General features: G+C 46.0%; 1 protein-coding gene across 1 annotated transcript in view; it reads right to left on the bottom strand.

The window, feature by feature from the left end:
* The window catches only part of FSCN1 (fascin actin-bundling protein 1), a 213,691-nt gene that overhangs the window by 131,316 nt on the left and 56,091 nt on the right, over positions 1–26,284 (bottom strand). Inside the window, exon 2 of the mRNA XM_063934103.1 lies at positions 15,385–15,541. Within this exon, the coding sequence (XP_063790173.1) occupies positions 15,385–15,541 (157 nt within the window). The remainder of the gene's footprint in view (positions 1–15,384; positions 15,542–26,284) is intronic.

Below are 26,284 nucleotides of genomic sequence, written 5' to 3'. Positions count from 1 at the left end.
CTGAAAATAAAAAACCTAACAAAGTCTTTTCAGAGAAACTCAGTAGAGCTCCCCTAGTGTGTCCATTCACTCCTGGGCACAAAGTCTAAGGTCTGGAGGAAGGGCATAGAGGGAGGAGCCAGTTCACACCCAGTTTAAGTCTTTATAGTGTGCCCCTGCGGATCCATCTATACCCCATGGTCCTTTTGGAGTCCCCAGCATCCTCTAGGACGTAAGAGAAAGGTGGAGTATTGATTTATTGCTGTTAATACTTCATACTTTCAGTGCTGAGGAGTCTGGTAGGGTCCTCACTGGGTACGCAGGGAATCACTACAGGAGTGGGCCGTGGTACTGTCCAGCGGAGCAGGTGAAAAGCGCTCGGAGGACTTTTCACCGTTGTTTCGTGTTGGCCAATTGGTGATCGTGTTAAAAGGCCCAAGATGGGAGCCAGATGTGCACGTGAGAGGCGTTCAGGAGCCAAGGTTCAGGCTAAGGAGCAGAGGCCGAAAGGGTCAGCTCGGTCCACTTTCCTACTGGGGACGCGTCCCCAATTCCTCCCTAAGGTGGTATCAGCGTTTCATTTAAACCAACCTATTGTGGTGCCTGCGGCTACTCGGGACTTGGAGGCTTCCAAGTTGCTGGACGTAGTCCGGGCCCTGAAAATCTATGTTTCCAGGACGGCTAGAGTCAGAAAGACTGACTCGCTGTTTATCCTGTATGCACCCAACAAGCTGGGTGCTCCTGCTTCTAAGCAGACTATTGCTCGCTGGATCTGCTCCACGATCCAACTTGCACATTCTGCGGCTGGACTGCCGCATCCTAAATCAGTAAAAGCCCATTCCACGAGGAAGGTGGGCTCTTCTTGGGCGGCTGCCCGAGGGGTCTCGGCTTTACAACTTTGCCGAGCTGCTACCTGGTCGGGATCGAACACGTTTGCAAAATTCTACAAGTTTGATACCCTGGCCGAGGAGGACCTTGAGTTTGCTCATTCGGTGCTGCAGAGTCATCCGCACTCTCCCGCCCGTTTGGGAGCTTTGGTATAATCCCCATGGTCCTTACGGAGTACCCAGCATCCACTAGGACGTCAGAGAAAATAAGAATTTACTCACCGGTAATTCTATTTCTCGTAGTCCGGAGTGGATGCTGGGCGCCCGTCCCAAGTGCGGATTGTCTGCAATACTTGCATATAGCTATTGCTTAACTAAAGGGTTATTGTTATGAGCCATCTGTTTAATGAGGCTCAATTGTTATTCATACTGTTAACTGGGTATAGTTATCATGAGTTGTACGGTGTGATTGGTGTGGCTGGTATGAGTCTTACCTGGGATTCCAAATCCTTTCCTTGTAGTGTCAGCTCTTCCGGGCACAGTTTCCCTAACTGAGGTCTGGAGGAGGGGCATAGAGGGAGGAGCCAGTGCACACCAGATAGTACCTAATCTTTCTTTTAGAGTGCCCAGTCTCCTGCGGAGCCCGTCTATTCCCCATGGTCCTTACGGAGTTCCCAGCATCCACTACGGACTACGAGAAATAGAATTACCGGTGAGTAAATTCTTATTATTTCTAGGAATGCCCTTGTCTAGATATGCTTGGAAATGTTTGTTGGACCATGTACAGACCCTTAATACGGGATGAGAAGGATTGAATGAATACTTCGCATGACCTAGAAGCATGTTTGTTTGTTTTTTTGCAGTACTCGAAAATTCTCATTTAGGATAAGATCACTGGTAAACACTAATTCGGCAAATTGGAGGAACGAGAGAAGTGCAACATTACCCTTTGACAAAACCTGCTGAAGTTACGATTGGGCCTCTATGATGCTAAACCCTTTTCTATTCCCCTAGCAGCAGTGGCCCCTCACTAACTTAATCGATAAAGATTTTGTTATGTAAATTGAAATGTGAAATACATATATTGTACTCCCGCTCAGGAAGTACAAGGTATGTTAGATACTCCTCAAAGACTAATGTTCCATGTCCATCACAGGTAGAGGAAATTATCTCGCAGATATCGGGTTCCCTATGAATTTAGGATGGATAGGACACTGGATTGATGGCTGAGGTAGTCCCAGTAGTGACAAAGCAAGCACAAGCTTTAAGGGGGGTAGACCAAGTAGTTAATCAATTCCCCATAGTTCCCAACCCAGTTGTCATTTTAATAAAATCCTCCCCACCTCTACAAACTTTACTGTCACCAACTTCTATTCTGTTTTCTTCACAGTTTCCTCTTCATCTTTGCGTTCACAAAGGGGGTACAATACATGGACTCAATTCTCCCAAGGCTTCAAGTGACAGTCATGTAGGGCTTGGGACAAAATACTCAGGCTGTTTACAGTCCTCTCAGACTGAGAATAGGTCAGTGCTGATACAATATGTTGATGACTTGTTGGGCGCTGATTCATTTGAGTCGTCCTTGGCAGATACGAAACAGTTTCAATTTCGTCTCTTCCAGACAGGACACAGGGTCTCAAGGGATAAGCTGCAATTGTGTAGGACATGGGTCAAATACCTGGGACATAGTACTGGTACATGATTTTACAGTTCATACACCACATGCTGTATTGGTCTTCAAAGTTCTGCCCGAACTCGGTATGTCTCATCAGCACTATGGCATCAGTATAATACTGCATGTGCCTTGTCATGCACAAAGGGTGGAGCATGAGAATACTGGTGAAGGAAAATTTTGTATGGACCCTGATGCGCATGACTGTGTGGAATATCTGAATCAGACCTTTACTACGAGACCAGACATAAGTGACAGCCTGTTAATGAACGCAGACCTAATTTTTTTTTCTCTTGCTCTAGAGTTGTTTTTACTCTACATCGCAAACACACAACAATTAAATTGAGATGCAAATTTGTGTTCGCCTACAGGAAAAGGATGTCTGGAAGGCGAAGGGGTATGGTCAGGAGTCCTCGGGACTCTGGAGAGATGGACAAGGTAAGCCAGTGGCCCCCAGGGCGTATCTCCCAAGCCTAGCTGAGGCTGCACATGGTCTGACTCACCTAGGGTAAGGAAGGTATGTGCAAATTGGTAAGAGCTTACTGGCATGTACCAGGGTTCTCTTCTCAGGCAAGCAGGAAAGCAATGACATGTCTTACTTGCTTGAGGAAGAAGATTGGTAAGGTAGCACTGACAGAGCCATCCCATACTCCTCCTGCAGACGGACCTTTTCAGGTAATACAAATCAACTTCATACAGTTAACACCCTGTAGGAATTTGAAATATGTATTGGTGTGCACTGATGTTTTTTCAAACTGGGTAGAGGCATTTAGAAGCAAAGTGATGGCTGAAAATGGACTACTGTGGTCACAGACACTGCCACTAGTGTTGTGTAGCATCGGAACCACTCCCAGATCCCCACTTAATGAATCACCCTCTTTGAATTTTTTTTTTTTTTTTGTAAGACAACCTCATGTCAATCAGAAATACACCAATGAGGTGACAGTACAGTACCTTATCGAGATGAGCCAGCATTTGAGAACTTAACAAAAGAACTTGAAACTGTTGATTCCCGATATGCCAACTACTAACTGTCTTGATTGTGAACCAAGAGACTGTGCGATTGTTCTTACGCTCAGGTTGCCTAATAGGTGGGAAGGACCGTACCAAGTTTTGTTGACAGCACGATTCCAGCGAAAGTAGCCAAGAGAGAGACTTGGGTCCACGATTCCCATCGCAAAAAAGTCGTTAGTCCGGAAGGAACTCGTAAAGGGAGTGAGATCGCAGAAGTATCACACAAGAGTCTGTTCTGTGAAGACTGAGAGGCGGCAATGTTGAACACTACCGGAGCGTACTAAAGGATTACAGAAAGACCAGTCGTAGAAATGGATTTGCTATAAGCAAGATTTATTTTGTTATATCTTTTTTTCCCCATTGACAAACATTCTTTTTTCCAGGACATGCTATTTATGTGAGGTTTCATGAGGAGTCGAGTGTGGGACTGGAACTGGTTCTGGAGAAAATAGGATTTTAATACCTACCGGTAAATCCTTTTCTCTTAGTCCGTAGAGGATGCTGGGGTCACATCAAGAACCATGGGGGTATAGACGGGATCCACAGGAAACATGGGCACTTAAAGACTTTCAAAGGGGTGTGAACTGGCTCCTCCCTCTTCCAGACTCCAGTTATAGGAACTGTGCTCAGGAAGACGGACATTTCGAGGAAAAGGATTTATTGTTAAACTAAGGTGAGATACATACCAGCTCACACCTCAAGCACGCCGTACAACATGGCATTTAACACAACGCAAGTCAACGGCATGATCATCATCAACAACAGGCTGACTAAAACCGTAACACAACATGTGTGTAACCACAACTAATAACTGCAGATACAGTACGCACTGGGATGGGCGCCCAGCATCCTCTACGGACTAAGAGAAAAGGATTTACTGGTAGGTCTTAAAATCCTATTTTCTCATATGTCCTAGAGGATGCTGGGGTCACATCAAGAACCATGGGGTTATACCAAAGCTCTAGAACAGGTGGGAGAGTGCAGATGACTCTGCAGCACCGATTGACCAAACATGAGGTCTTCATTAGCCAGGGTATCAAACTTGTAGAACAGGGGTGGGGAACCTTTTTTCTACCGAGGGCCATTTGGATATTTATAAAATCCTTCGGGGGCCATACAAAAATTCTCAACTTAAAAAATTACCCTGCCCCCCAGTAGGTCTGCCCCTTAGAGGTACTGTGTGTGCGCGCCGTTGGCGCGCACGTGCCAAAAAAATGGGTGTGGCCAGTTAAAATGGGACGTGATACACATATGCCCCCAATAGTGCGGTGCCAGATCCACAATTGCCCCCACAGTGCCAGGTATACAAATGCCCCCACAGTGCCAGGTATACAAATGCCCCTCACAGTGCCAGGTATACAAATGCCCCTCACATTGCTAGGTATACAGATGCCCCCACAGTGCCAGGTATACAGATGCCCCCACAGTGCCAGGTATACAGATGCCCCCACAGTGCCAGGTATACAGATGCCCCTCACAGTGCCAGGTATACAGATGCCCCTCACAGTGGCAGGTATACAGATGCCCCCACAGTGCCACGTATACAAATGCCCCCACAGTGCCACGTATACAAATGCCCCCACAGTGCCAGGTATACAGATGCCCCCACAGTGCCAGGTATACAGATGTCCCCACAGTGCCAGGTATACAGATGTCCCCACAGTGCCAGGTATACAAATGCCCCTCACAGTGCCAGGTATACAAATGCCCCTCACAGTGCCAGGTATACAAATGCCCCTCACAGTGCCAGGTATACAAATGCCCCTCACAGTGCCAGGTATACAAATGCCCCCACAGTGCCAGGTATACAAATGCCCCTCACAGTGCCAGGTATACAAATGCCCCTCACAGTGCCAGGTATACAAATGCCCCCACAGTGCCAGGTATACAAATGCCCCCCACAGTGCCAGGTATACAAATGCCCCCCACAGTGCCAGGTATACAAATGCCCCCCACAGTGCCAAGTATACAGATGCCCCTACAGTGTCAGGTATACAAATGCCCCCCACAGTGCCAGGTATACAGATGCCCCCACAGTGCCAGGTATACAAATGCCCCCCACAGTGCCATGTATACAGATGCCCCCACAGTGCCAGATATACAGATCTCCCCTCCGTGCTGCTTACCGTGGGACATGGAGGAGAGCGCGGCTGTCTGGTGGGAGCGGCGGCGTGTAGTACTTCAAACCAGCCGCCGGTTCGAAAGCCAATCAGAGCTCGCGGGCCGGCAGCCGCGGCTCCTGATTAGCTGCCGGTCCGCGAGCTCTGATTGGCTCACGGACCGGCGGCTGGTTCGCAGTACTACACGCCGCCACTCCCACTCGACAGCCGCGCTCTCCTCCCTGTCTCCCTGTTCTGACAGCTGAGACACGCTGCCGCCGGACTGAGCGGCAGCGTGTCTCACTGACACAAGCTGGTGGGCCGGACCAAAACGTATACGGCCCGCGGGCCGGAGGTTCCCCACCCCTGTTGTAGAACTTCGCAAAGGTGTTTGAACCCGACAAAGTAGCTGCTCGGCAAGTTGTAATGCCGAGACGCCCCAGGCAGCCGCCCAGGACGAGCCCACCTTTCTGGTAGAATGGGCCATTACCGATTTCGGTAACGGCAATCCAGCCATAGAATGAGCCTGCTGAATCGTATGACAGATCCAGCGCGCAATAGTATGCTTGGAAGCAAGGGACCCAATTTTATTGTGAGCATACAGGACAAACACAGCCTCTGTTTTCCTAAACTGAGCCGTTCTGGCGACAAATTTTCAAAGGAAATCTATATGCATTGCTCTGGAAATCTAGCATATGCGAGCACTTGAATTGTCTTAAATCGTTCTCTCCTCAGATGCTTTATTTACAGGTGGCTCTGATCAATTTCTGATTATATACTATCTGTTTAAAGGATTAGACTGCAACAATGTATATTGGATGTCTCATTTCATTTTTCAGGAACACTAGGCAATGAGTGTGTCAGGATACTTTATGTGCTTTACTTACAGGTGGCTCTGGAAATATTAAATAGCATCAAGGAAGATCCATATTCATTACTTTGGAAATTTAGTCTACTTGATTTTTCTTAAATAGCTCTTTCCTCAGATGTTTTATTTTCAAGAGGCTCTAATCACTCTCCGACGAAAAGTTAACGTTTTAAAAGATTAGATGCAACAATGTATGTTGGATGTTTCATTTTTTTACAGGAACACTAGGCAACGTGTGTGAAAGGATACTCTTGTGTAGGAAACTATGTTCACTTAAACTCCATACTATAATTAGCTTCCTCCTCCATGACTAGACATGTCATTTGCCTCTAAATTATTGTAGAATTACCGTGTTCTCGTATCATTTAAAGATCGAAACAAAGCATGCCGACATCTTTTTTCAGATACATCCTGTATGCTGGCTCTTCCGTAAAAAAATCTTTAAGTGTCATCAAGTGGTCATTAATTATTCTTAAAGACCACTTTGTATGATTATTATCTATATATTTTTCACCCATGGGTAGGTCTCTACCAAGAGGCTTAGATCTCATTTCCTACGATAAATAGGATAAGAATTTTCATTTGAGATCATATGTCTTTTCATCTGTTTCCTATTTGTTTTTATAAAAAATCGTCTATACAGGGGAATAAGTATTTAACATTATACACATTTTTTTTACATTAATATAATAAAAGTTACGATTTATATAAAGATAATTAACCAAAATATAAGATAAAGAGTGCCCCCACAAAGAGGTCTACTTTCTGGTCTCCTGGTTCTTTCCAGGGACAACTTTTTTGTGATAAATTTGTCATTTTTTCCTCAGGGAGCACCACCAACAGTGTAATTAAATATAAAGATTTACTATTGATCTGTTATCCAATAGTTGGTTCTCATACACATAAGAACATTAAACAGAAATATTTTTTTATAGGTTGTGCAGGACTACCCTAATCTGCTCTCTAGTGCAGTGTTTTTCAACCGCTGTGCCGCGGTACACTAGTGTGCCGTGAGTGGTTGCCAAGCGTGCCGCTGCCCACCAGACATGCCCGCTGCCACCACCCACCAGAGATGCCGTCGCCTGTCAGAGGTACCTGCCGGCTACCGCCGCTGTCACTAGCTGTCTCGGGCAGCGCTGTCCTCTTCCGCAAGCCGGCCCATGACCTATGGTGACGTGCGTGACTCATAGGTCTCACGCCACGTAGCCTTGCCGCCCGCCCACTGCTGCTCCGTGCTGCAGGACTCCGGAGTCTCCATTCCTTCTCAGCGCTCCACAGTCCTCACTGCTCGCGCCACTGGCTGAGCGGGAGAGCTTTTATACAGCCACAGGTTAAATTCAAATAATCATGTTTTTATTTATGTATGGAATTACTGGGGGTGGCAGGCTATGTGGGGAAGTACTGGGGGGGCAGGCTTTGTATGGAATTACTGGGGAGGGCAGGCTGTGTGTGGCATTACTGGGGGGGCAGGCTGTGTGTGGCATTACTGGGGGGGGGGGGGGCAGGCTATGTGGGGAATTACTGGGGGGGCAGGCTTTGTATGGAATTACTGGGGAGGGCAGGCTGTGTGTGGCATTACTGGGGGGGCAGGCTGTGTGTGGCATTACTGGGGGGGGGCAGGCTATGTGGGGAATTACTGGGGGGGGCAGGTTATGTGGGGAATTACTGGGGGGGGCAGGTTATGTGGGGAATTACTGGGGGGGGCAGGCTGTGTGTGGCATTACTGGGGGGGCAGGCTGTGTGTGGCATTACTGGGGGGGGCAGGCTATGTGGGGAATTACTGGGGGGGCAGGCTGTGTGTGGCATTACTGGGGGGGGCAGGCTATGTGGGGAATTACTGGGGGGGGCAGGCTATGTGGGGAATTACTGGGGGGGGGCAGGCTGTGTGTGGCATTACTGGGGGGACAGGCTTTGTATGGAATTACTGGGGGGGGCAGGCTGTGTGTGGCATTACTGGGGGGTAGGCTATGTATGAAATTACTGGGGGGGCAGGCTATGTGGGGAATTACTGGGGGGGGGCAGGCTGTGTGTGGAAAAAAAACTGATGGTGTGCCTTGGCAATTTTAAAATCTTGATCAGTGTGCCACGAGTTTAAAAAGGTTGAAAATCACTGCTCTAGTGCATGCCTATGTCACAAAAGCAAGCTGCTGTCCAAATTTCAAGTTCCTAGTCCTTATGGTTCAGGAGATTTTGTGATTAGTCAGTGGTATTTGCCATATACAGGTTGAGTATCCCATATCCAAATATTCCGAAATACGGAATATTCCGAAATACAGACTTTTTTGAGTGAGAGTGAAACCTTTGTTTTTTGATGGCTCAATGTACACAAACTGTGTTTAATACACAGAGTTATTAAAAATATTGTATTAAATGACCTTCAGGCTGTGTATATAAAGTGTATATGAAACATAAATGAATTGTGTGAATGTAGACACACTTTGTTTAATGCACAAAGTTATAAAAAATATTGGTTAAAATGACCTTCAGGCTGTGTGTATAAGGTGTATATGTAACATAAATGCATTCTGTGCTTAGATTTAGGTCCCATCACCATGATATCTGATTATGGTATGCAGTTATTCCAAAATACGGAAAAATCCGTATCCAAAATACCTTTGGTCCCAAGCCTTTTGGATAAGGGAGACTCAACCTGTACTGTAGATAGATAGGGATTAATGCCACTATAATCACCAAAGACTTTGATTAAAAGCATCACTGTCCTTGGAAGACCTGGACAAATAAATTTTCAGGAATTACTCCTGTTATGTACAAAACAATACTTGCCTACTTATCATACCTTACAGGTGATGTGAGTTAGTATCACTAAGTGGGTTGGGTAAAGCATATGTTGTTAATTTTGTCACGTCCCTGCACATTTATTCACTTATTCATAATGTACCTGCCTACCCTGCAGTCAAGCAAGTGTACTTCCAAAGCTATCTGTTTTACATGTAGTGTAAGTGTTGTTACCCTAATCTACAATTGTAAGGCAAGCAAGCAAGCAAGCAAGCAAGCAAGCAAGTGTACAATTCTGATATAAGTAAATATGCAGTTTTATAGGATTTATCTTGGACATAAATAGGATTTTAATACCTACCGGTAAATCCTTTTCTCTTAGTCCGTAGAGGATGCTGGGGTCACATCAAGAACCATGGGGTATAGATGGGATCCACAGGAGACATGGGCACTTTAAGACTTTCAAAGGGTGTGAACTGGCTCCTCCCTCTATGCCCCACCTCCAGACTCCAGTTATAGGAACTGTGCCCAGGGAGACGGACATTTCGAGGAAAAAAATTTATTGTTAAACCAAGGTGAGATACATACCAGCTCACACCTCAAGCACGCCGTACAACATGGCATTCAACATAACGCAAGTCAACGGCATGAACAACGTCAGCAACCGGCTGACTAAAAAACGTAACACAACATGTGTTGAAACGTAACAAAAAACTGCAGATACAGTATGCACTGGGACGGGCGCCCAGCATCCTCTACGGACTAAGAGAAAAGGATTTACCGGTAGGTATTAAAATCCTATTTCCACATACGTCCTAGAGCATGCTGGGGTCACATCAAGAACCATGGGGTTATACCAAAGCTCTTGAACGGGCGGGAGAGTGCGGATGACTCTGCAGCACCGATTGACCAAACATGAGGTCCTCGTCAGCCAGGGTATCAAACTTGTAGAACTTCGCAAAGGTGTTGGAACCCGACCAAGCAGCCGCTCGGCAAAGTTGTAATGCAGGGACCCCCCGGGCAGCCGCCCAGGACGAGCCCACCTTTCTGGTAGAATGGGCCTTCACCGATTTCTCTAACGGCAATCCAGCTGTAGAATGAGCATGCTGAATCGTATGACAGATCCAGCGCGCAATAGTCTGCTTGGAAGCAGGAGCCCCAATCTTGTTGTGAGCATACAGGACAAACAGAACCTCCGTTTTCCTAAACTGAGCCGTTCTGGCGACATAAATTTTCAAAGCTCTGACTACATCGAGAAACTTCGATTCCAGCAAGGCGTCAGTAGCCACTGGCACCACAATAGGTTGGTTCAAGTGGAACGACGAAACTTTCGGCAGAAATTGTTGACGAGTCCTCAACTCTGCTCTATCTTCATGGAAGATCAAAAAAGGGCTCTTGTGAGACAAGGCCGCTAATTCAGACACCCGCCTTGCGGATGCCAAGGCCAACAGCATGACCACTTTCCAAGTGAGGAATTTCAACTCTACCTTCTGTAAAGGTTCAAACCAATGAGATTGAAGGAATTGCAACACCATGTTAAGATTCCACGGTGCCACTGGGGGCACAAAGGGAGGTTGGATGTGCAACACGCTTTTCACGAAAGTCTGAACTTCTGGAAGGGAGGCCAATTGTTTTTGGAAGAAAACCGATTAGGCTGAAATCTGTACTTTAATTGAGCCCAACTTTAGGCCCGCATCCACACCAGCTTGTAGAAAATGGAGAAAACGTCCTAACTGAAATTCTTCCATAGGAGTCTTCCTGGATTCACACCAAGACATGTATTTTCTCCAAATACGGTGGTAATGTTTAGACGTTACTCCTTTTCTGGCCTGAATAAGAGTGGGGATGACTTCCTTGGGAATACCCTTTCGGGCTAGGATCCGGCGTTCAACCGCCAAGCCGTCAAACAAAGTCGCGGTAAGTCTTGGAACACGCACGGCTCCTGCTGTAACAGATCCTCTCTCAGAGGAAGAGGCCAGGGATCTCCTATGAGTAATTCCTGAAGGTCTGGATACCAAGCCCTCCTTGGCCAATCTGGAACAATGAGGATCGCTTGAACCTTTGTTCGTCTTATGATCTTTATCACTATTGGAACGAGTTGAAGTGGAGGAAACACATACACCGACTGAAACACCCACGGTGTCACTAGGGCGTCCACTGCTATTGCTTGAGGGTCTCTCGACCTGGAACAATATCTCTGAAGTTTCTTGTTGAGACGAGACGCCATAATGTCTATTTGAGGAATTCCCCAAAGACTTGTCACTTCTGCAAAGACCTCTTGATGATGACCCCACTCTCCTGGATGGAGATAGTGTCTGCTAAGGAAGTCTGCTTCCCAGTTGTCCACTCCTGGAATGAAGACTGCTGACAGAGCGCTTGTATGCCTTTCCGCCCAGCGGAGAACCTTTGTGGCCTCTGCCATTGCCGTTCTGCTCTTTGTTCCGCCCTGGCGGTTTATGTACGCTACTGCTGTTATGTTGTCCGACTGAATCAAGACGGCCCGATTGCGAAGAAGATGTTCCGCTTGCAGAAGGCCGTTGTAAATGGCCTTTAACTCCAGAACATTTATGTGTAGACAAATTTCCTGGCTTGACCATCTTCCCTGGAAGCTTTTCCCCTGTGTGACTGCTCCCCAGCCTCAGAGACTCGCATCTGTGGTCACTAGGATCCAGTCCTGGATCCCAAACCTGCGACCCTTTAGGAGGTGAGAGCTGTTCAGCCACTACAGGAGTGAGATTCTGGTCTTGGAAGACAGGATTATCCTTCGGTGCATGTGCAGATGGGACCCGGACCACTTGTCCAACAGGTCCCACTGAAACACTTTGGCATGGAATCTGCCAAACTGAATGGCCTCGTAGGCCGCCACCATCTTCCCCAGCAACAGAGTGCATTGATGGATCGATACTCTTGCTGGTTTCAGAATTTGTTTGACCAAGTTCTGAATTTCCAGAGCCATTTCCACTGGAAGAAAAACTCTCTGTAATTCTGTGCCCAGAATCATTCCCAAAAACGACAGCCGTCTCGTCGGAACCAACTGTGATTTTGGCAAGTTTTGGAGCCAACCATGTTGCTGCAGAATTGTCAGGGAGAGCGTAATGTTCTGCAGTAATTGGTCCCTGGATCTCGCCTTTATCAGGAGATCGTCCAAGTACAGGATAATTGTGACTCCTTGTTTGCGCAGGAGAACCATCATTTCGGCCATTACTTTGGTGAAAACCCTCGGAGCCGTAGACAGACCAAACGGCAAAGTCTGAAATTGGTAATGACAATCCTGAACTGCAAACCACAGGTAAGCCTGATGTGGAGGATAAATGGGAACATGTAAAGTAGGCATCCTTTATATCTACCGACACCATAAAATCCCCCTCCTCCAGACTGGAGATCACTGCCCGGAGAGATTCCATCTTGAATTTGAATTTTCTCAGGTAGAAATTGAGTGATTTGAGGTTCAGGATTGGTCTGACTGAGACGTCTGGCTTCGGGACCATGAACAGACTCGAATAAAAGCCTGTTGCGACCGGGGAACCCTGACAATGATTTGATTGTGACACAATTTTTGTATTGCGGCGCATACCACCTCCCTGTCCGGAATAGAAGCTGGCAAGGCCGATTTGAAAAATCGGCGAGGGGGAACGTCTTGAAACTCCAGTTTGTACCCCTGGGACACTATTTCTAAAACCCATGGGTCCAGGCCTGAACGAGCCCAGCACTGACTGAAGAGTCTGAGAGGTGCCCCGACCGGTGCGGACTCCCACAGAGGAGCCCCAGCGTCATGTGGTGGATTTGGGAGAAGCCAGGGAGGACTTCTGCTCCTGGAAACCGGCCACGGCCGGTGATTGTTTACCTTTTCCCTTTCCTCTAGAAGCAAGGAAGGAAGATCCTCGGCCTTTTCTGCATTTATTGGGCCGAAAGGACTGCATCTGATAGTGGTGTGCTTTCTTTTGTGGTGCAGGCACATAAGGTAAAAATGATGACTTACCCGCGGTAGCCGTAGTTACCAAGTCAGCGAGGCCGTCACCAAACAATACACCACCTTTATACGGTAGAGACTCCATAGCATTCTTAGAGTCAGCATCAGCATTCCATTGATGAATCCACAATGTTCTCCTAGCTGAGACTGCCATGGCATTGGACCTTGATCCCAAGAGGCCAATATCCCTCGCAGCTTCCTTTAGGTAGACTGCAGTGTCCCTGATATAACCTAGTGTCAAAAGAATGCTATCCCTATCCAGGGTATCTATTTCAGATGACAAGTTATCTGCCCATTTTTCGATAGCACTACTCACCCACGCAGATGCAATGGCTGGTCGGAGTAGCGTACCCGTGGTGACATAAATGGATTTCAATGTATTTTCCTGCCTACGATACGCAGGATCCTTTAGGGCTGCCATGTCAGGGGACGGAAGAGCCACCTTTTTGGACAGCAGTGATGGAGCTTTGTCCACAATGGGGGGTGAATCCCATTTTTCCCTATCCCCAGAGGGAAACGGATACGCCACTGGAATCCTTTTGGGAATCAAACTTTGTCAGGATTTTCCCAAACCTTTTCACAAAGCGTCTTCAGTTCATAAGGGGGAGGAAACATTACCTCAGGTTTCTTTCCTTTATACATACAGAGCCTAGTATCAGGAACAGTAGGGTCCTCAGTGATATGTAATACGTCTTTTATTGCCACAATCATGTACTGAATGCTCTTTGCCAGTTTTGGATCTAATCTGGCATCACTATAGTAGACACTTGAGTCAGTGTCCATGTCGGTATCCGTTTCTGCCAGCTGGGCAAATGAACGTTTTTGTGACCCCGAGGGGGTCTGGACTTGTAACAACACATCCTCTACGGATTTCTTCCATGCCTGGTTCTGAGACTCAGATTTATCCAATCTCTTATTTATCAGAGCCACATTTGCATTCAAAACATTCACCCAATCAGGTGTCGGCGGAACAGACCGGGTCACTCCCACAGCCGTTTGAGTCCCTAACAGTCTCCTCCTGGGAAGAGCACTCCGCCTCAGACATGCAGACACACGTGCACCCAACACACCCAGACACACTGGGCCTATAGGGGACAGACCCACAGTAAAGCCTGTCAGAGGGACACAGAGGGAGTTATTGCCAGCTCACACCCCAGCGCTCAATCCCGGTCTGAAACACCACAGAAAATTCCCCAGACCTGCAGCGCTTTTATAGTTAACATATAATGCACCAAAATAACTGTGCCTCCCCCCGTTTTTCACCCCGATACTTATGCAGCAGTGTGAGGAAGGACCAGCGTCTCTGCAGTCTTGTGTAGAGAAAATGGTGCCGGGTTGTGTGCTGTGAGGGCTAAGCTCCGCCCCCGTAATGGCGCGCTTCAGACCCGCTCTTTTCAAATACATTTTTATACTGGCGGGGGTCCGGACAGTGCCCTGGTACTATGTCCGCCCTTGCCAGTTACTTATAGAGGTCATATATGCTGCCCAGGTCGCCCCCCCGCGCCATGCACCCTGTGATGCCGCTGTGTGTGGGAGCATGGCGCGCCGCGTGGGAGCGCTGCGGTACCTCGGAAGCCGTCACTGAAGTCTTCTTTCTTCTTCTACTTACCTGTCTTCTGACTTCTGGCTCTGCAAGGGGGGTGACGGCAGGCTCTGGGAACGAGCATCTAGCGATCAGACCCTCAGGAGCTAATGGTGTCCTGTAGCCAAAGAAGCACAGCCTTTAAACTCACAGAAGTAGGTCTGACTTCTCTCCCCTAAGTCCCACAAAGCAGGGAGACTGTTGCCAGCAGTCTCCCTAAAAATAAAAAACCTAACATAAGTCTTTTTTCAGGGAAACTCAGTAGAGCTCCTCAGAGTGCATCCAGTCTCACTGTGCACAGATTCTAAACTGGAGCCTGGAGGAGGGGCATAGAGGGAGGAGCCAGTTCACACCCTTTGAAAGTCTTAAAGTGCCCATGTCTCCTGCGGATCCCGTCTATACCCCATGGTTCTTGATGTGACTCCAGCATCCTCTAGGACGTATGAGAAAAGTAAATCTTGTATTGCAGGAAGAAAAAAAAAAACATGTACAATAAAAAAATAAAAATTGGTCTGCTCAAATAAATGTAAAATGGTGATGTATATATCTGGCCAAAGATTTTATAAAATATGTAGCTCTTAAAAGCATTTCCCCTTCAATAATATTCACAAAGATGACCACCAACATATATACTCACAGTGTTGAAGCAGTTGCTTGTATTCCACCATTGCTAGAGAGGGTCCAGTACTTCCCAGTATGAGTACGAAATGCACACTTCTTAGTGTCCTTGTTGATTTCCAGCTGGAATGTCTCCTGATCACTTTCCTCATCCTGGTTGGCAGAGAGGTCCATTCCTAAAAAAAGCAAAACATTGAATAGTTTTGTATGCATCAGGGATGGACCTACCTATATGCAAAGCAGAATTTACAACTGGACGCAAGAAATTTAAATATTATATTCCCAGGACCATTATTACTTTATTTAGCAAGTCTAGCAGTCACATGTGCTCACATAACAGGTAAATAAGGTGTTATACAAAAGGTAAAGTGTAAAATCAAAAGGGTTATTGTCTATAATACTCACAGGCATCAGGTAGAGTAGAAAAAAAAAATGGTATTCTAATGAACTTAAGAGCTACATTATGGGCTGAAATGGAACATAAATGGGCAGATACTATTCCTATTGCCTTTGAGTGTCAAGTCAGCTTAAAAAGGGAAAACGAATATACAGTTATGTCACACGCATCGCGGCAGCACCTACACCCATCTGGGTGTGAATGGTTGCACCTGCGATCACATAATGCATTTCCTATGGATCGTGTGTGCGACTATTTGTATGTGTCTGTGAATGTGTGCACACATCGCGGCAAACTAGTCACACCGGAGAATAGTTGAGGGTGCGATGAAGATGGACACATCTGTACACCTGCAGTAGAGTATTACGTTCTGTATCTCTGTCACTATTGATATGCAAATGATTGACGCATCAACTTTGAAGTATTGGAAGTACAGGTTGAGTATCCCTTATCCAAAATGCTTGGGACCAGAGGTATTTTGGATATGGGATTTTTCCGTATTTTGGAATAATTGCATACCATAATGAGGTATCATGGCGATGGGACCTAAATTTAAGCACAGAATGCATTTATGTTTCATATACACCTTATACACACAGCCTGAAGGTCATTATAGCCAATATTTTTTATAACTTTGTGCATTAAACAAAGTGTGTCTACATTCACACAATTCATTTATGTTTCATATACACCTTATACACACAGCCTGAAGGTCATTTAATACAATATGTTTAATAACTTTGTGTATTAAACAAAGTTTGTGTACATTGAGCCATCAGAAAACAAAGATTTCACTATCTCACTGTCACTCAAAAAAGTCTGTATTTCGGAATATTCCGTATTTCGGATATTTGGATATGGGATACTCAACCTGTATTTGAAATATTGGAAGGGTTTACTTAAATTTTGTATTTTCAACATAGCACATGGTACAAGGAGCCAGACCAACTGTTGCAACTCTATTCAACTAGCAGATTATGTCTAAATAGATTTACACCGGGGAACAGCTTTTACAGCGTTAAGGTGGACTAGATCGTATGCAGTGCTGCTAACCGCATACAGCTGTCAAGTGTCAGAGTTGTAGGACAATTACAGCTGTAAACCCACACAAAAATTCTGGTCCAGGGAAGAGAAGCGTCCTTGCTTCAACAGCCTAGAAACATGGAGTTATACTTTCCCTCTCTTCCTCTTTCTCTGAAACCACTCTGTACTTGCAGGACGTACAAAATGGACAGAATTCATGAATGATTATGGCAAGACACAACAAACCAATCTGAATCTGTGCTACTGTCCCTGTACTATATGATGACTGCTGACACTAAATAGTCATATCTTAGAGCCTAAAAAAAAAAAAAAAAAAAAAAAGAGAAGGAGATGGGTATAGCATATTGGGGCAGATTTATTTAACGAGTGATATTCCTTTTATCGCTCATTACGAATTATAAATGGTGCTCCAACCAATCTGCTCCTAACTATCATGCGTTTGAAAAAGTTAGGAGCTGATTGGCTGGAGCACCACCCTCTAGTATTTTTGAGAGCCTTAACAGTTTGAAGAAATGGTCGCATTCAGAAGATGCAATAATATATCACCAGACATGACATGTTTGACCAATGCCAGTAAATATGGCAAGCCACAATATTTTATTGTGCAATTACAAGACCTTCATTTTAAGTGGCTTCAAAATGGAAAGTTTCCAAATTCTGTGGCAGAATATGCCTTACTGTTCAAACATCAACATGCAAGAAAGATTGTGGGATCATTTTACTGTGACTAGTACATGTATAAAATGTCATACTCCAACATGGAGGAATATTAGGATTATCTATTCGTATACTATTAAATAGAGTCTACACCAGTGACACTTTACGACAAGTATTTATGCAGCCATTGCTATTCTCAACACCTAATATCAACAGATGAGGCACAGTCCATTAATTTAATTGTCCTCAGTAGTTTGTGATTTTTCTCTAATTGTCATGCACAGACTTTAATCCTCAACTGCTTCTATCTGTAGAATTTCTGCACTCTTTTTCCATTACAGGCATACGGTGGTTCACATTAATTTTCCCTTATGGAAAGCCTTATTTTCTTTGTCTGTACTGGTCTGTGTTTTCCCATCCTTGTGCCTGACCTTACACTCAGCTCAATCATTAGTTCAGAATATGCCCAATGTAATTTGCATTATTCCGTATGCGTTTAATAAAAGTCATGTTACTGCTGATCCTCACATCGTTTGTGCTTATGTCTAGGATTCTGTACCCAACAAGAATCTCTTCCATTTCTCAGTTTTGTAGCTTTCCATGTTTTTCTTCTTGAATATAAACTTATTTCTGCAGTGGGGTACACTGGTATTCCACAGGGAATAACATTGGGGTGTAGAGTTGGATATTGATTAGAGGAACCAACAGGCTAAAGCTTTGACTGTTCCCAGGATGCACTGAACCGCCTCCAAGCACTGGAGCTCAGTTTGTAAGTTGGTGCCTGCAGTGCAGGCAGCTAACAGGGAGGGCTGCGCTAGGCAGCCCTGAAGAGCTTTTCTGAAAAAGAAATAAGACTTCAAGGGCCGCACCTCCCCCAGCGGCACTGTATACTCCCGCGCTCTAGTTGCTGGGTACTTACAGCGGAGGCGCTCCGGTATCATCAGACACACACCGCCGCTGCCCTCCGGGATCGCATGGCTGCACGTTAAGGGAGGCAGGACCTGATGAAATTGCGATCTGGGACGCAGTCTCCGCAGACTGACCGCGCCGCTGGCGTGGACACTGTGGCCGTAGAGAGACCCCACTATATCCACCAGGGCAAGGAATACAGGTCGGATTTACTAACATTCGCTTCTCATAGGCTCCATAGTACCCAGTGGTGAAGTCCAGCATAGGGGGAAAGGGCGCTGACCTGTAGCCCCTCCCCCAGCTCCAGGCGCCATATACAAGTGTTCTCGCCCTGGAGCTGCATCTCTCTCTCTCCCTCACTCTCTGTCAGCGTTTGGGCGCCATTACACAGAGCTGCGCTGATTCTGGGACTGCTGGGCACTGTCTCCTCTGTAAAGCCGCCTGCATCATCAGCGCTGTGCATTTACAGGACACTTAAGTATTCTACATGTCGTTAAGACAGTGTTAGTTAAGAACAAGAGCATACCTACAGGAATATTTAGTACAAGTATTCTGTGATATACATCCAGTGTTTACTGTGCATTGTTATATCTGTATACATACACAGCTTTACGTAGTATTGCTAGTGCAGTGCAGTTTATTGTTTTGTGTAATCATTTCTGCAATTTAAATGCGACTGTGTGCCTATAGCTGCTGTGTGGTTCCTATTCCGTGTATCTCACACATATTGCTATCCCTATAGTCTGTACCCTGAAGGGGGCTAAGTGCATCAGGGTAGGTCCCACATATAGTGTTTCAAAGGATATACTGTTTGGTATTTTTCTCTGTGTATTTCAGTCACCATATACCACTTAAATCCTCTGTTTGTAATCTGCATTTGCAATCACACTCCACAGGTTTTTTTTTGTCAGGTACTGTGTCTGGCTATGGGGGTAATTCCAAGTTGATCCCAGCAGGAAATTTTTTAGCAGTTGGGCAAAACCATGTGCACTGCAGGGGAGGCAGATTTAACATGTGCAGAGAGAGTAAAGGCCCATACACATTAGACGATGTCGCTCTGTGTCAGGCGGCCGCCTGTACGCACTGAGCGATATGACAGCTCATATTGCTCAGTGACGTCACGCCCCGGCCAGCCCTGCATGAAGGTCGTGGACGACAGTCCACATCCTTCATGCATGCCCTACCGACAATCGTTGCCGACCCGCGGGGCCGCGCATCGGTTGTCGCTGGCGGCATACAGACTTGACGATAAAATGAGCGACGTCGCTCAAGGAGGGGGAAAATGAGCGACGTCGCTCATTTTATCGTTAAGTGTGTATGGATCTTTAGATTTGGGTGGGTTATTTTGTTTCTGTGCAGGGTAAATACTGGCTGTTTTATTTTTACACTGCAATTTAGATTGCAGATTGAACACACCACAACCAAATCTAACTCTCTCTGCACATGTTAAATCTGCCCGCCCCCCCTCCCCCCTGCAGTGCACATGGTTTTGCCCAACTGCTAAAAAATTTCCTGCTGCGATCAACTTGTAATTACCCCCTATGTTGTACTGTTATGCCCTAGGGCTACATTTTCCAATAATGTCTGTCACAGGGCGGGAAATTCATGGCTGATCCTGCGTCATGCAGTGCTGACGCCGTAGATTTATCGGAGGAAAATATTCCAGCTGAGGGTCCAGGTACTGGGGGTCTGTACCCCTCGGTCAGTCTGCAGGACCGAGGGGTACACACCAAGACCCACCTTGGGCTGCTTTATCTAATTTACTGACTACGCTAGTGACGAGACTTGCGCCCCCTGTGGGACCTCCTGTGCTTTTACAATCACATATTGTCCCTGTTGTAAATCCACCATGGGTGGATACTCTGTCGACTCAGTTACAGCAGTTAAATCAGTCTTTGGTTAAACAAAAGACTGGCCCTCGTCCTCCTAGTACCAAAGGATCATCTAAGCGAGCCATTTCTTCCTCACATTCCACTCATGTTTTGGATACTTCATCCGAAGAAGATGGGGTATATACACTGATCCATCAGATACTGATGCAGATGCTTCTGATGAGGAATCTACAACACAGGTTGATGTTCCTGACCTCTTGGAGGCTATCAAACGGATTCTTCAGATTGATGATGAAACGGACACTCCAGATACGTCCAAGAAGTTAGGTTACTAAAGTCAGTAGGTAACTAAATTAGTCTTACCACATTCTGACCCTTTAGTTGACATACGTCAGGAATCCTGGGAGTCTCCAGGAAAGAAATTCTCCCTGTCTAAAAAGATGCTAGCTCGTTATCCCCTCGCTGCAGAGTTAAGTAAACTTTGGGAAACACCACCTCCGGTGGACTCACATGTTGCACGTCTTGTGGTGTGTTCTACTCTGCCTGTCACAACAGTCACCTCTCTGAAGGAACCGACGGATAAGCGTGTGGAGGGTTGCTTGAAGTCTATTTACATTCTTGCAAGTGCTGTACATAGGCCCACTATAGCAGCTTCTTGGGCTGCAAAAGGTATTGAAGCCTGGGTTCAAGCAGTTGAGGCAGAGCCACCTCTGAATTTTTCTGATAAATGCCAGACAGTGTCTTTCGTATATTACCACAGCTTCTCATTACATTCAGGAGGCGGCATCTAATGCCAGTGTTTTGGCGGCCAAAGAGTCTACTACGTCCATTCTGGCTTGCTGGATTCTGTGGTTGCGGTCCTGGTCTGTGGAGCTGAACTCTAAAAAGACCTTGGAGGTGATCCCTTTTAAAGGGAAACCTCTTTTTTGGGGAAGATCTGTACAAGATTGTTGCTGACTTAGTGTCTGCTAAGAATGCATTTCTGCCAAGTTCTAATCCTTCGGTTCCGAAGGCAGAGGGCTATTACACACGGCTTTGCCGGCCGGGAAAAAGCCAGATGGCTCTTTCCTGTGCCGGTATTGTAGCTAATAATGTAAAGTGTAGGGTGCTCTCACACGGCACGGCTGCTGGGTTGCAGCCGGAAATATCTACTGAAAAAAGCCTGGCTGCCGTGCCATCCTTTTATGCAGTGACCCGTGTGTGTGAATGGGAGATTTCACACACAACAGTATTTTTCAAGCCGTGTCTGCTGCTGCGCATGCACACAGCATTACACACGGCTCAAAGCCATTGTATGTTAAAGATTCTGCCGGATGACAAAAAGCCAGACAAAGTTACTCCGGCCTTTTGCCATCCGGGCAAAAACGCTGCATGTGAAACAGCCCTAAAAAGTACCACCTTTCGTTCCTTTCGACCTCCAAGTAAAGCAAAGGGTCAGGCGTACCCGAAACAGGCTCGCACTTCCAAAACCTCTAAGCCCAAACCTAAATGGTCCTGGGCTGCCCGTCAGCCTGCTTCCAAACAAACCAGACAAGCCTGCTGCATGATGGGGCAGGCCTCCCCCTGGGGAACCCCAGGGTGGGAGGCCGACTTCTGCGGTTCGCCCAGGTATGGTTACAGACCACTTCAGACGCCTGGGTGAGGGAAGTCGTCACTCACGGTTACGCCATCTCTTTCAAGATAGGTCCCCCTCGCCAGTATTGCTCGACAAATATCCCTTCGGGTCCGTTAAAAGCAAGAACTCTACATTTGGTGGTACAATCCCTCCTGGACACAGGAGTAATAGCGGCGGTGCCTCTGTCTCAGAGAGGCAGGGGGTAATATTCAACACTGTTCCTAGTTCCGAAACCGAATGGATCCTCCCAGCACATTCTCAACCTCAAGTCTGAACAAATTTGTGAAGGTATCCAAATTCCGTATGGAAACTCTTCGCTCTATTGTTCTGGCTTTGGAGCCGAAGGACTATATGGTATACCTTCACATACAGGATGCTTACCTTGCTATTGGCAACCTACATTATCAATTCTAAGCCTTTCCTTTTGGACTGAACATGGCTCCACGGATCTTCACCCAGGTCATGGCGGTCATTACGGCCCTTCTCTGCCGTCAGGGTATCAGGATCCTGCCGTATCTGGATGACGTGTTGATCCCGGCTAACTCCCCAGAGGTTCTCCTCAGTCATCTGGAACTGATGGACCAATTCCTACAAGCCCACGGGTGGCTCATCAACTGGAAGAAATCCTCACTGGTTCCTGCTCAGAGCATGGTGCACCTGGGGGTGTTGCTAGACACAAACAACCAACAGTTGTTCTGGTTTCCGGAGAAGGTCCTGAAACTACAGGACTGGATAAGATGCTTCCTCTCTCGCCCACGAGTGTTGATACACTCGGCGATGCAAGTACGAGGCCTCATTGTGACGGCTTTCGACATGGTAGAGTACGCTCAATTTCATTCTCGCCCACTACCACGGTTTATCCTTTTTAACTGGGACGGCCAGCCTCACCGGATCAGGTCTCACATGATTTCCTTGACTCCGGAAGTTCATCTATCTCTGAGCTGGTGGCTGCCGGACCAACGATTGAGCAGGGGTCGTCCCTTCTGGATCTTCAACTGGGTCCTCCTAACGATGGATGTCAGTCTGCGGGGTTTGGGCATGGTGTTGGAGCAACATTCTCTTCAGGGTCAATGGACCAGGGAGGAATCTCATTCTGGAGCTGCGAGCAGTGTTCAATGCTCTGAAACTGGCCCTGCCTCTGGTACAGAAGAGGCACGTTCAAGTACAGTAGGACAATGCCACCACGATGGTGTACATAAAATCAAGGCGGCACTCGAAGCCACATAGTAATGCTGGAAGTATCAAGGATTCTTCTATGGGCGGAACACCATCTGCCAGCCATATCTGCAGTGTTCATTCCCTTAACTTGAAAGCGGACTTCCTCAGTTGTCAGGACGTACATGCCAGAGAGTGGAATCTCCATCTGGAAGTCTTTCAACTCCAAGTGGACAAGTGGGGTCTACCAGATGTAGACCCGATGGCGTCTCGACATAATCACAAGGTACCGGTCTTCGGATCAAGAACAAGGGATCTTCAGGCAGCATTCGTGGACGCACTGGCAATTCCATGGAACTTTCGGGCTGACGTACGTGTTCCCTCCGGTGTCACTTCTGCCCACACAGTTCAAGCAAGAAGGAGGAATACTACTTCTAAATTGCTCCAGCGTGGCCCAGACGGCATTGGTTCTCAGACCTACAGAGTCTCTCGATAGAGCGTCTTCTTCTAATTCCGCAATGCCCAGACCTCCAACGCCCTTGTGTCTACCAGGATCTGGCCCGACTGGCTCTGACGGCGTGGCTCTTGAAGCTTCAGTCCTGAGGGCCAAAGGATTTTCAGAGGAGGTCATTCAAACAATGTTGAAAGCCCGTAAACAGTCTTCAGCTCGGATTTATTATAGGAACTGGAATTTTTACTTCACCTGGTGTGCGGCTAAGAATTATGATGCATACTAGTTCAGTACTGACAAACTTTTGACTTTTCTGCAACAGGGCCTGGACTTAGGCCTTCGTCAGGCCTCCCTCAAGGTTGATGTTTCGGCCTTGTTGGGATGGTTTCCAAAAAAAAAAAAAAAATTACGTCTCTGCCTGACAGTCATACTTTCACTGAGGGTGTTTTACGGATTCAACCTCCCGATGTCCCTCCTGTGGCTCCTTTGGATTTGTCTGTTGTTCTGGATGCCCTACAAGAGTCTCCATTTGAACCACTTGAGTTTGTGGACCTTAAATGGCTTACGCTTAAGGTCTTGTTTTTGCTGGCTATTGCCTCTGCTAGAAGGGTTTCAGACTTGGGTGCTTTATCCTGTCAGTCACCCTTTCTGATTTTTCACCGTGACCGTGCGGTTCTTAGAACTCGCCCTGGTTACCTACCTAAAGGTGGTGTCATCTTTCCACCTTAACCAGTAGATTGTGGTTCCGGCTTTTATCTCTTCTGGTTTGTCCTCCAAAGAGCTGTCTTTGGATGTGGTACGGACTCTCCGTATATATGTGAAGAGAACCACCTCTCTTAGGAGATCGGATTCTCTCGTACTTTTTGGTTTTCACAAACGTAACTGTCCAGCGAAATAAGCAAACCTTGGCCAGATGGATTAGAATGGTGATTGCACAAGCTTCCAGCTCCTGCTACTATCAAGGCCCATTCTACTCGGTCTGTTGGATCTTCTTGTGCAGCCTGCGGAGGCACGTCCCTAGAACAATTGTGCAAGGCGGCTACGTGGTCATCAGTGAACACGTTCATTAGGTTCTATATGCCTTTGCTACTTTTGCCTCCCAGGATGCTTCTTTTGGATGCCGGGTTCTTATGCCCACTACAGTGCATCCCCTCCCATGAAGAACTGTTTTAGGACATCCCCGATGTTATTCCCTGTGGAATACCAGTGTACCCCACTGCAGAAAAGGAGATTTATCTTAAGACTTACCATTAAATCTTTCTGCAAGGTACACTGGATTCCACAGGGCGCCCACCCTGACGCACTTAGCTTCTTTGGGTTTGTATGACATTAGCCGCTGATACCTTCTCCTGTCGTGAGAATGTGGTTCTCTGTGGCTACTAACTACTATAGTCTCTTTTGCCTACTACTGCATTGGACTGGTTAACAAAACTGAGCTCCAGTGCCTGGAGGCAGGGATATAGAGGAGGCGGTGCAGTGCATCTTGGGAACAGTCAAAGCTTTAGACTGCTGGTGCCTCGGATCAGGATCCAACTCTACACCCTGATGTTATTCCCTGTGGAATCCAGTGTACCTCGCAGAAAGATTTAACAATGGTAAGTCTTACCATAAATCTCCTTATTCAAGCGGAACAATAAAATGATTATTGGACTTCGAAATGTGCGCAAGGCAGTTTTCACGGACCAAATCCCCCAAGGTGTCTCCACATCCAACACAGATATTTGAACAAAGAGAAGATAGGGAATTTCACGTCTGTATAAGCGCCATATAACAGAACATACATAAAATATAAAGAAGAAATAATTTTACGCTCCTTGAGGGTTTTTCTGGTAAATCTTCTGTTCCTTAGTTCTTTTCTTGCAAACAGGTATCTCTCAATCCCCAGTGGGTATGTAAAAATAGATTAAATTGTATTTTTATTCTATGTGTAGTATTGTCTTATGATATATGTGTCCATTCAAGTACTATATTTCTCCCAATCCAGAATAGAAGAATGGTATTCAAGTATAGAAGTAGGTTAGGCATAAAAGGGCGTACCCCAACTCACAGGAAAGTGTATATAACAGGTATCTTTCCATCTTCTAAATCCCATGTGTGGCCTTCACCAAGATGTAACGAATGGTGCATACCTAACTCACTTTTAACATGAAATGATTAATAACATAAAGGTATATTTTCCTTATATAATGGTTCAGTATTATGCGTACCACACTCAAGGGTTAAAATCATACAGGGACTCCTATCTGGGTTTCTTTTGAGTCACAATAACTTCCGATTTTCTTTCCCAAAAGTTTGGAAGATAGGTCTCCCCACTAGTACATGTAAAATTGAAGACATAAGTGTGTCAGCCAGACCACACGTTTCTAAAAAAAATATTTATTTTCACATAAACCCCATAGCTGGGGTATTTTTGACAAAGATAGAAAAAACTTACAAAGAAAAAAAAGAAAAAAAAAAAAAAAAAAAAGTAAAAATCCACCAAAAATATATATATAAAAAAAAAAAAAAAAACACAGTATCCAAATAAAAAAGGTAGCAATAGATTTACCTTAAATTGTCAAGTTCATTTTAGGAAAAATGGTGTCACAATGCCCAGTTTTGTCGACTCGTTTCGGCTCAATTGGAGCCTTCCTCATGACATGTGGGCACTGTAAAACCTCATGCTATTTAACTGGGATGTGACCAATCCAAAATACAGGAAGTGACATAACGATTGACAGTTCAATTAACTAGAATATACATCAAAACAAATCCAAAAACATCTGGATATTAAATAATATATAACACCCAATGGTGTTTCTAACAAATAAAAAAAAAAAAAATTTGACTCACCGGTAAATCTATTTCTCGTAGTCCGTA

Source organism: Pseudophryne corroboree, chromosome 7, assembly GCF_028390025.1.
Source record: "Pseudophryne corroboree isolate aPseCor3 chromosome 7, aPseCor3.hap2, whole genome shotgun sequence".
Lineage (NCBI taxonomy): Eukaryota > Metazoa > Chordata > Amphibia > Anura > Myobatrachidae > Pseudophryne > Pseudophryne corroboree.
This window is presented reverse-complemented; position numbering and strand designations above follow the sequence as displayed.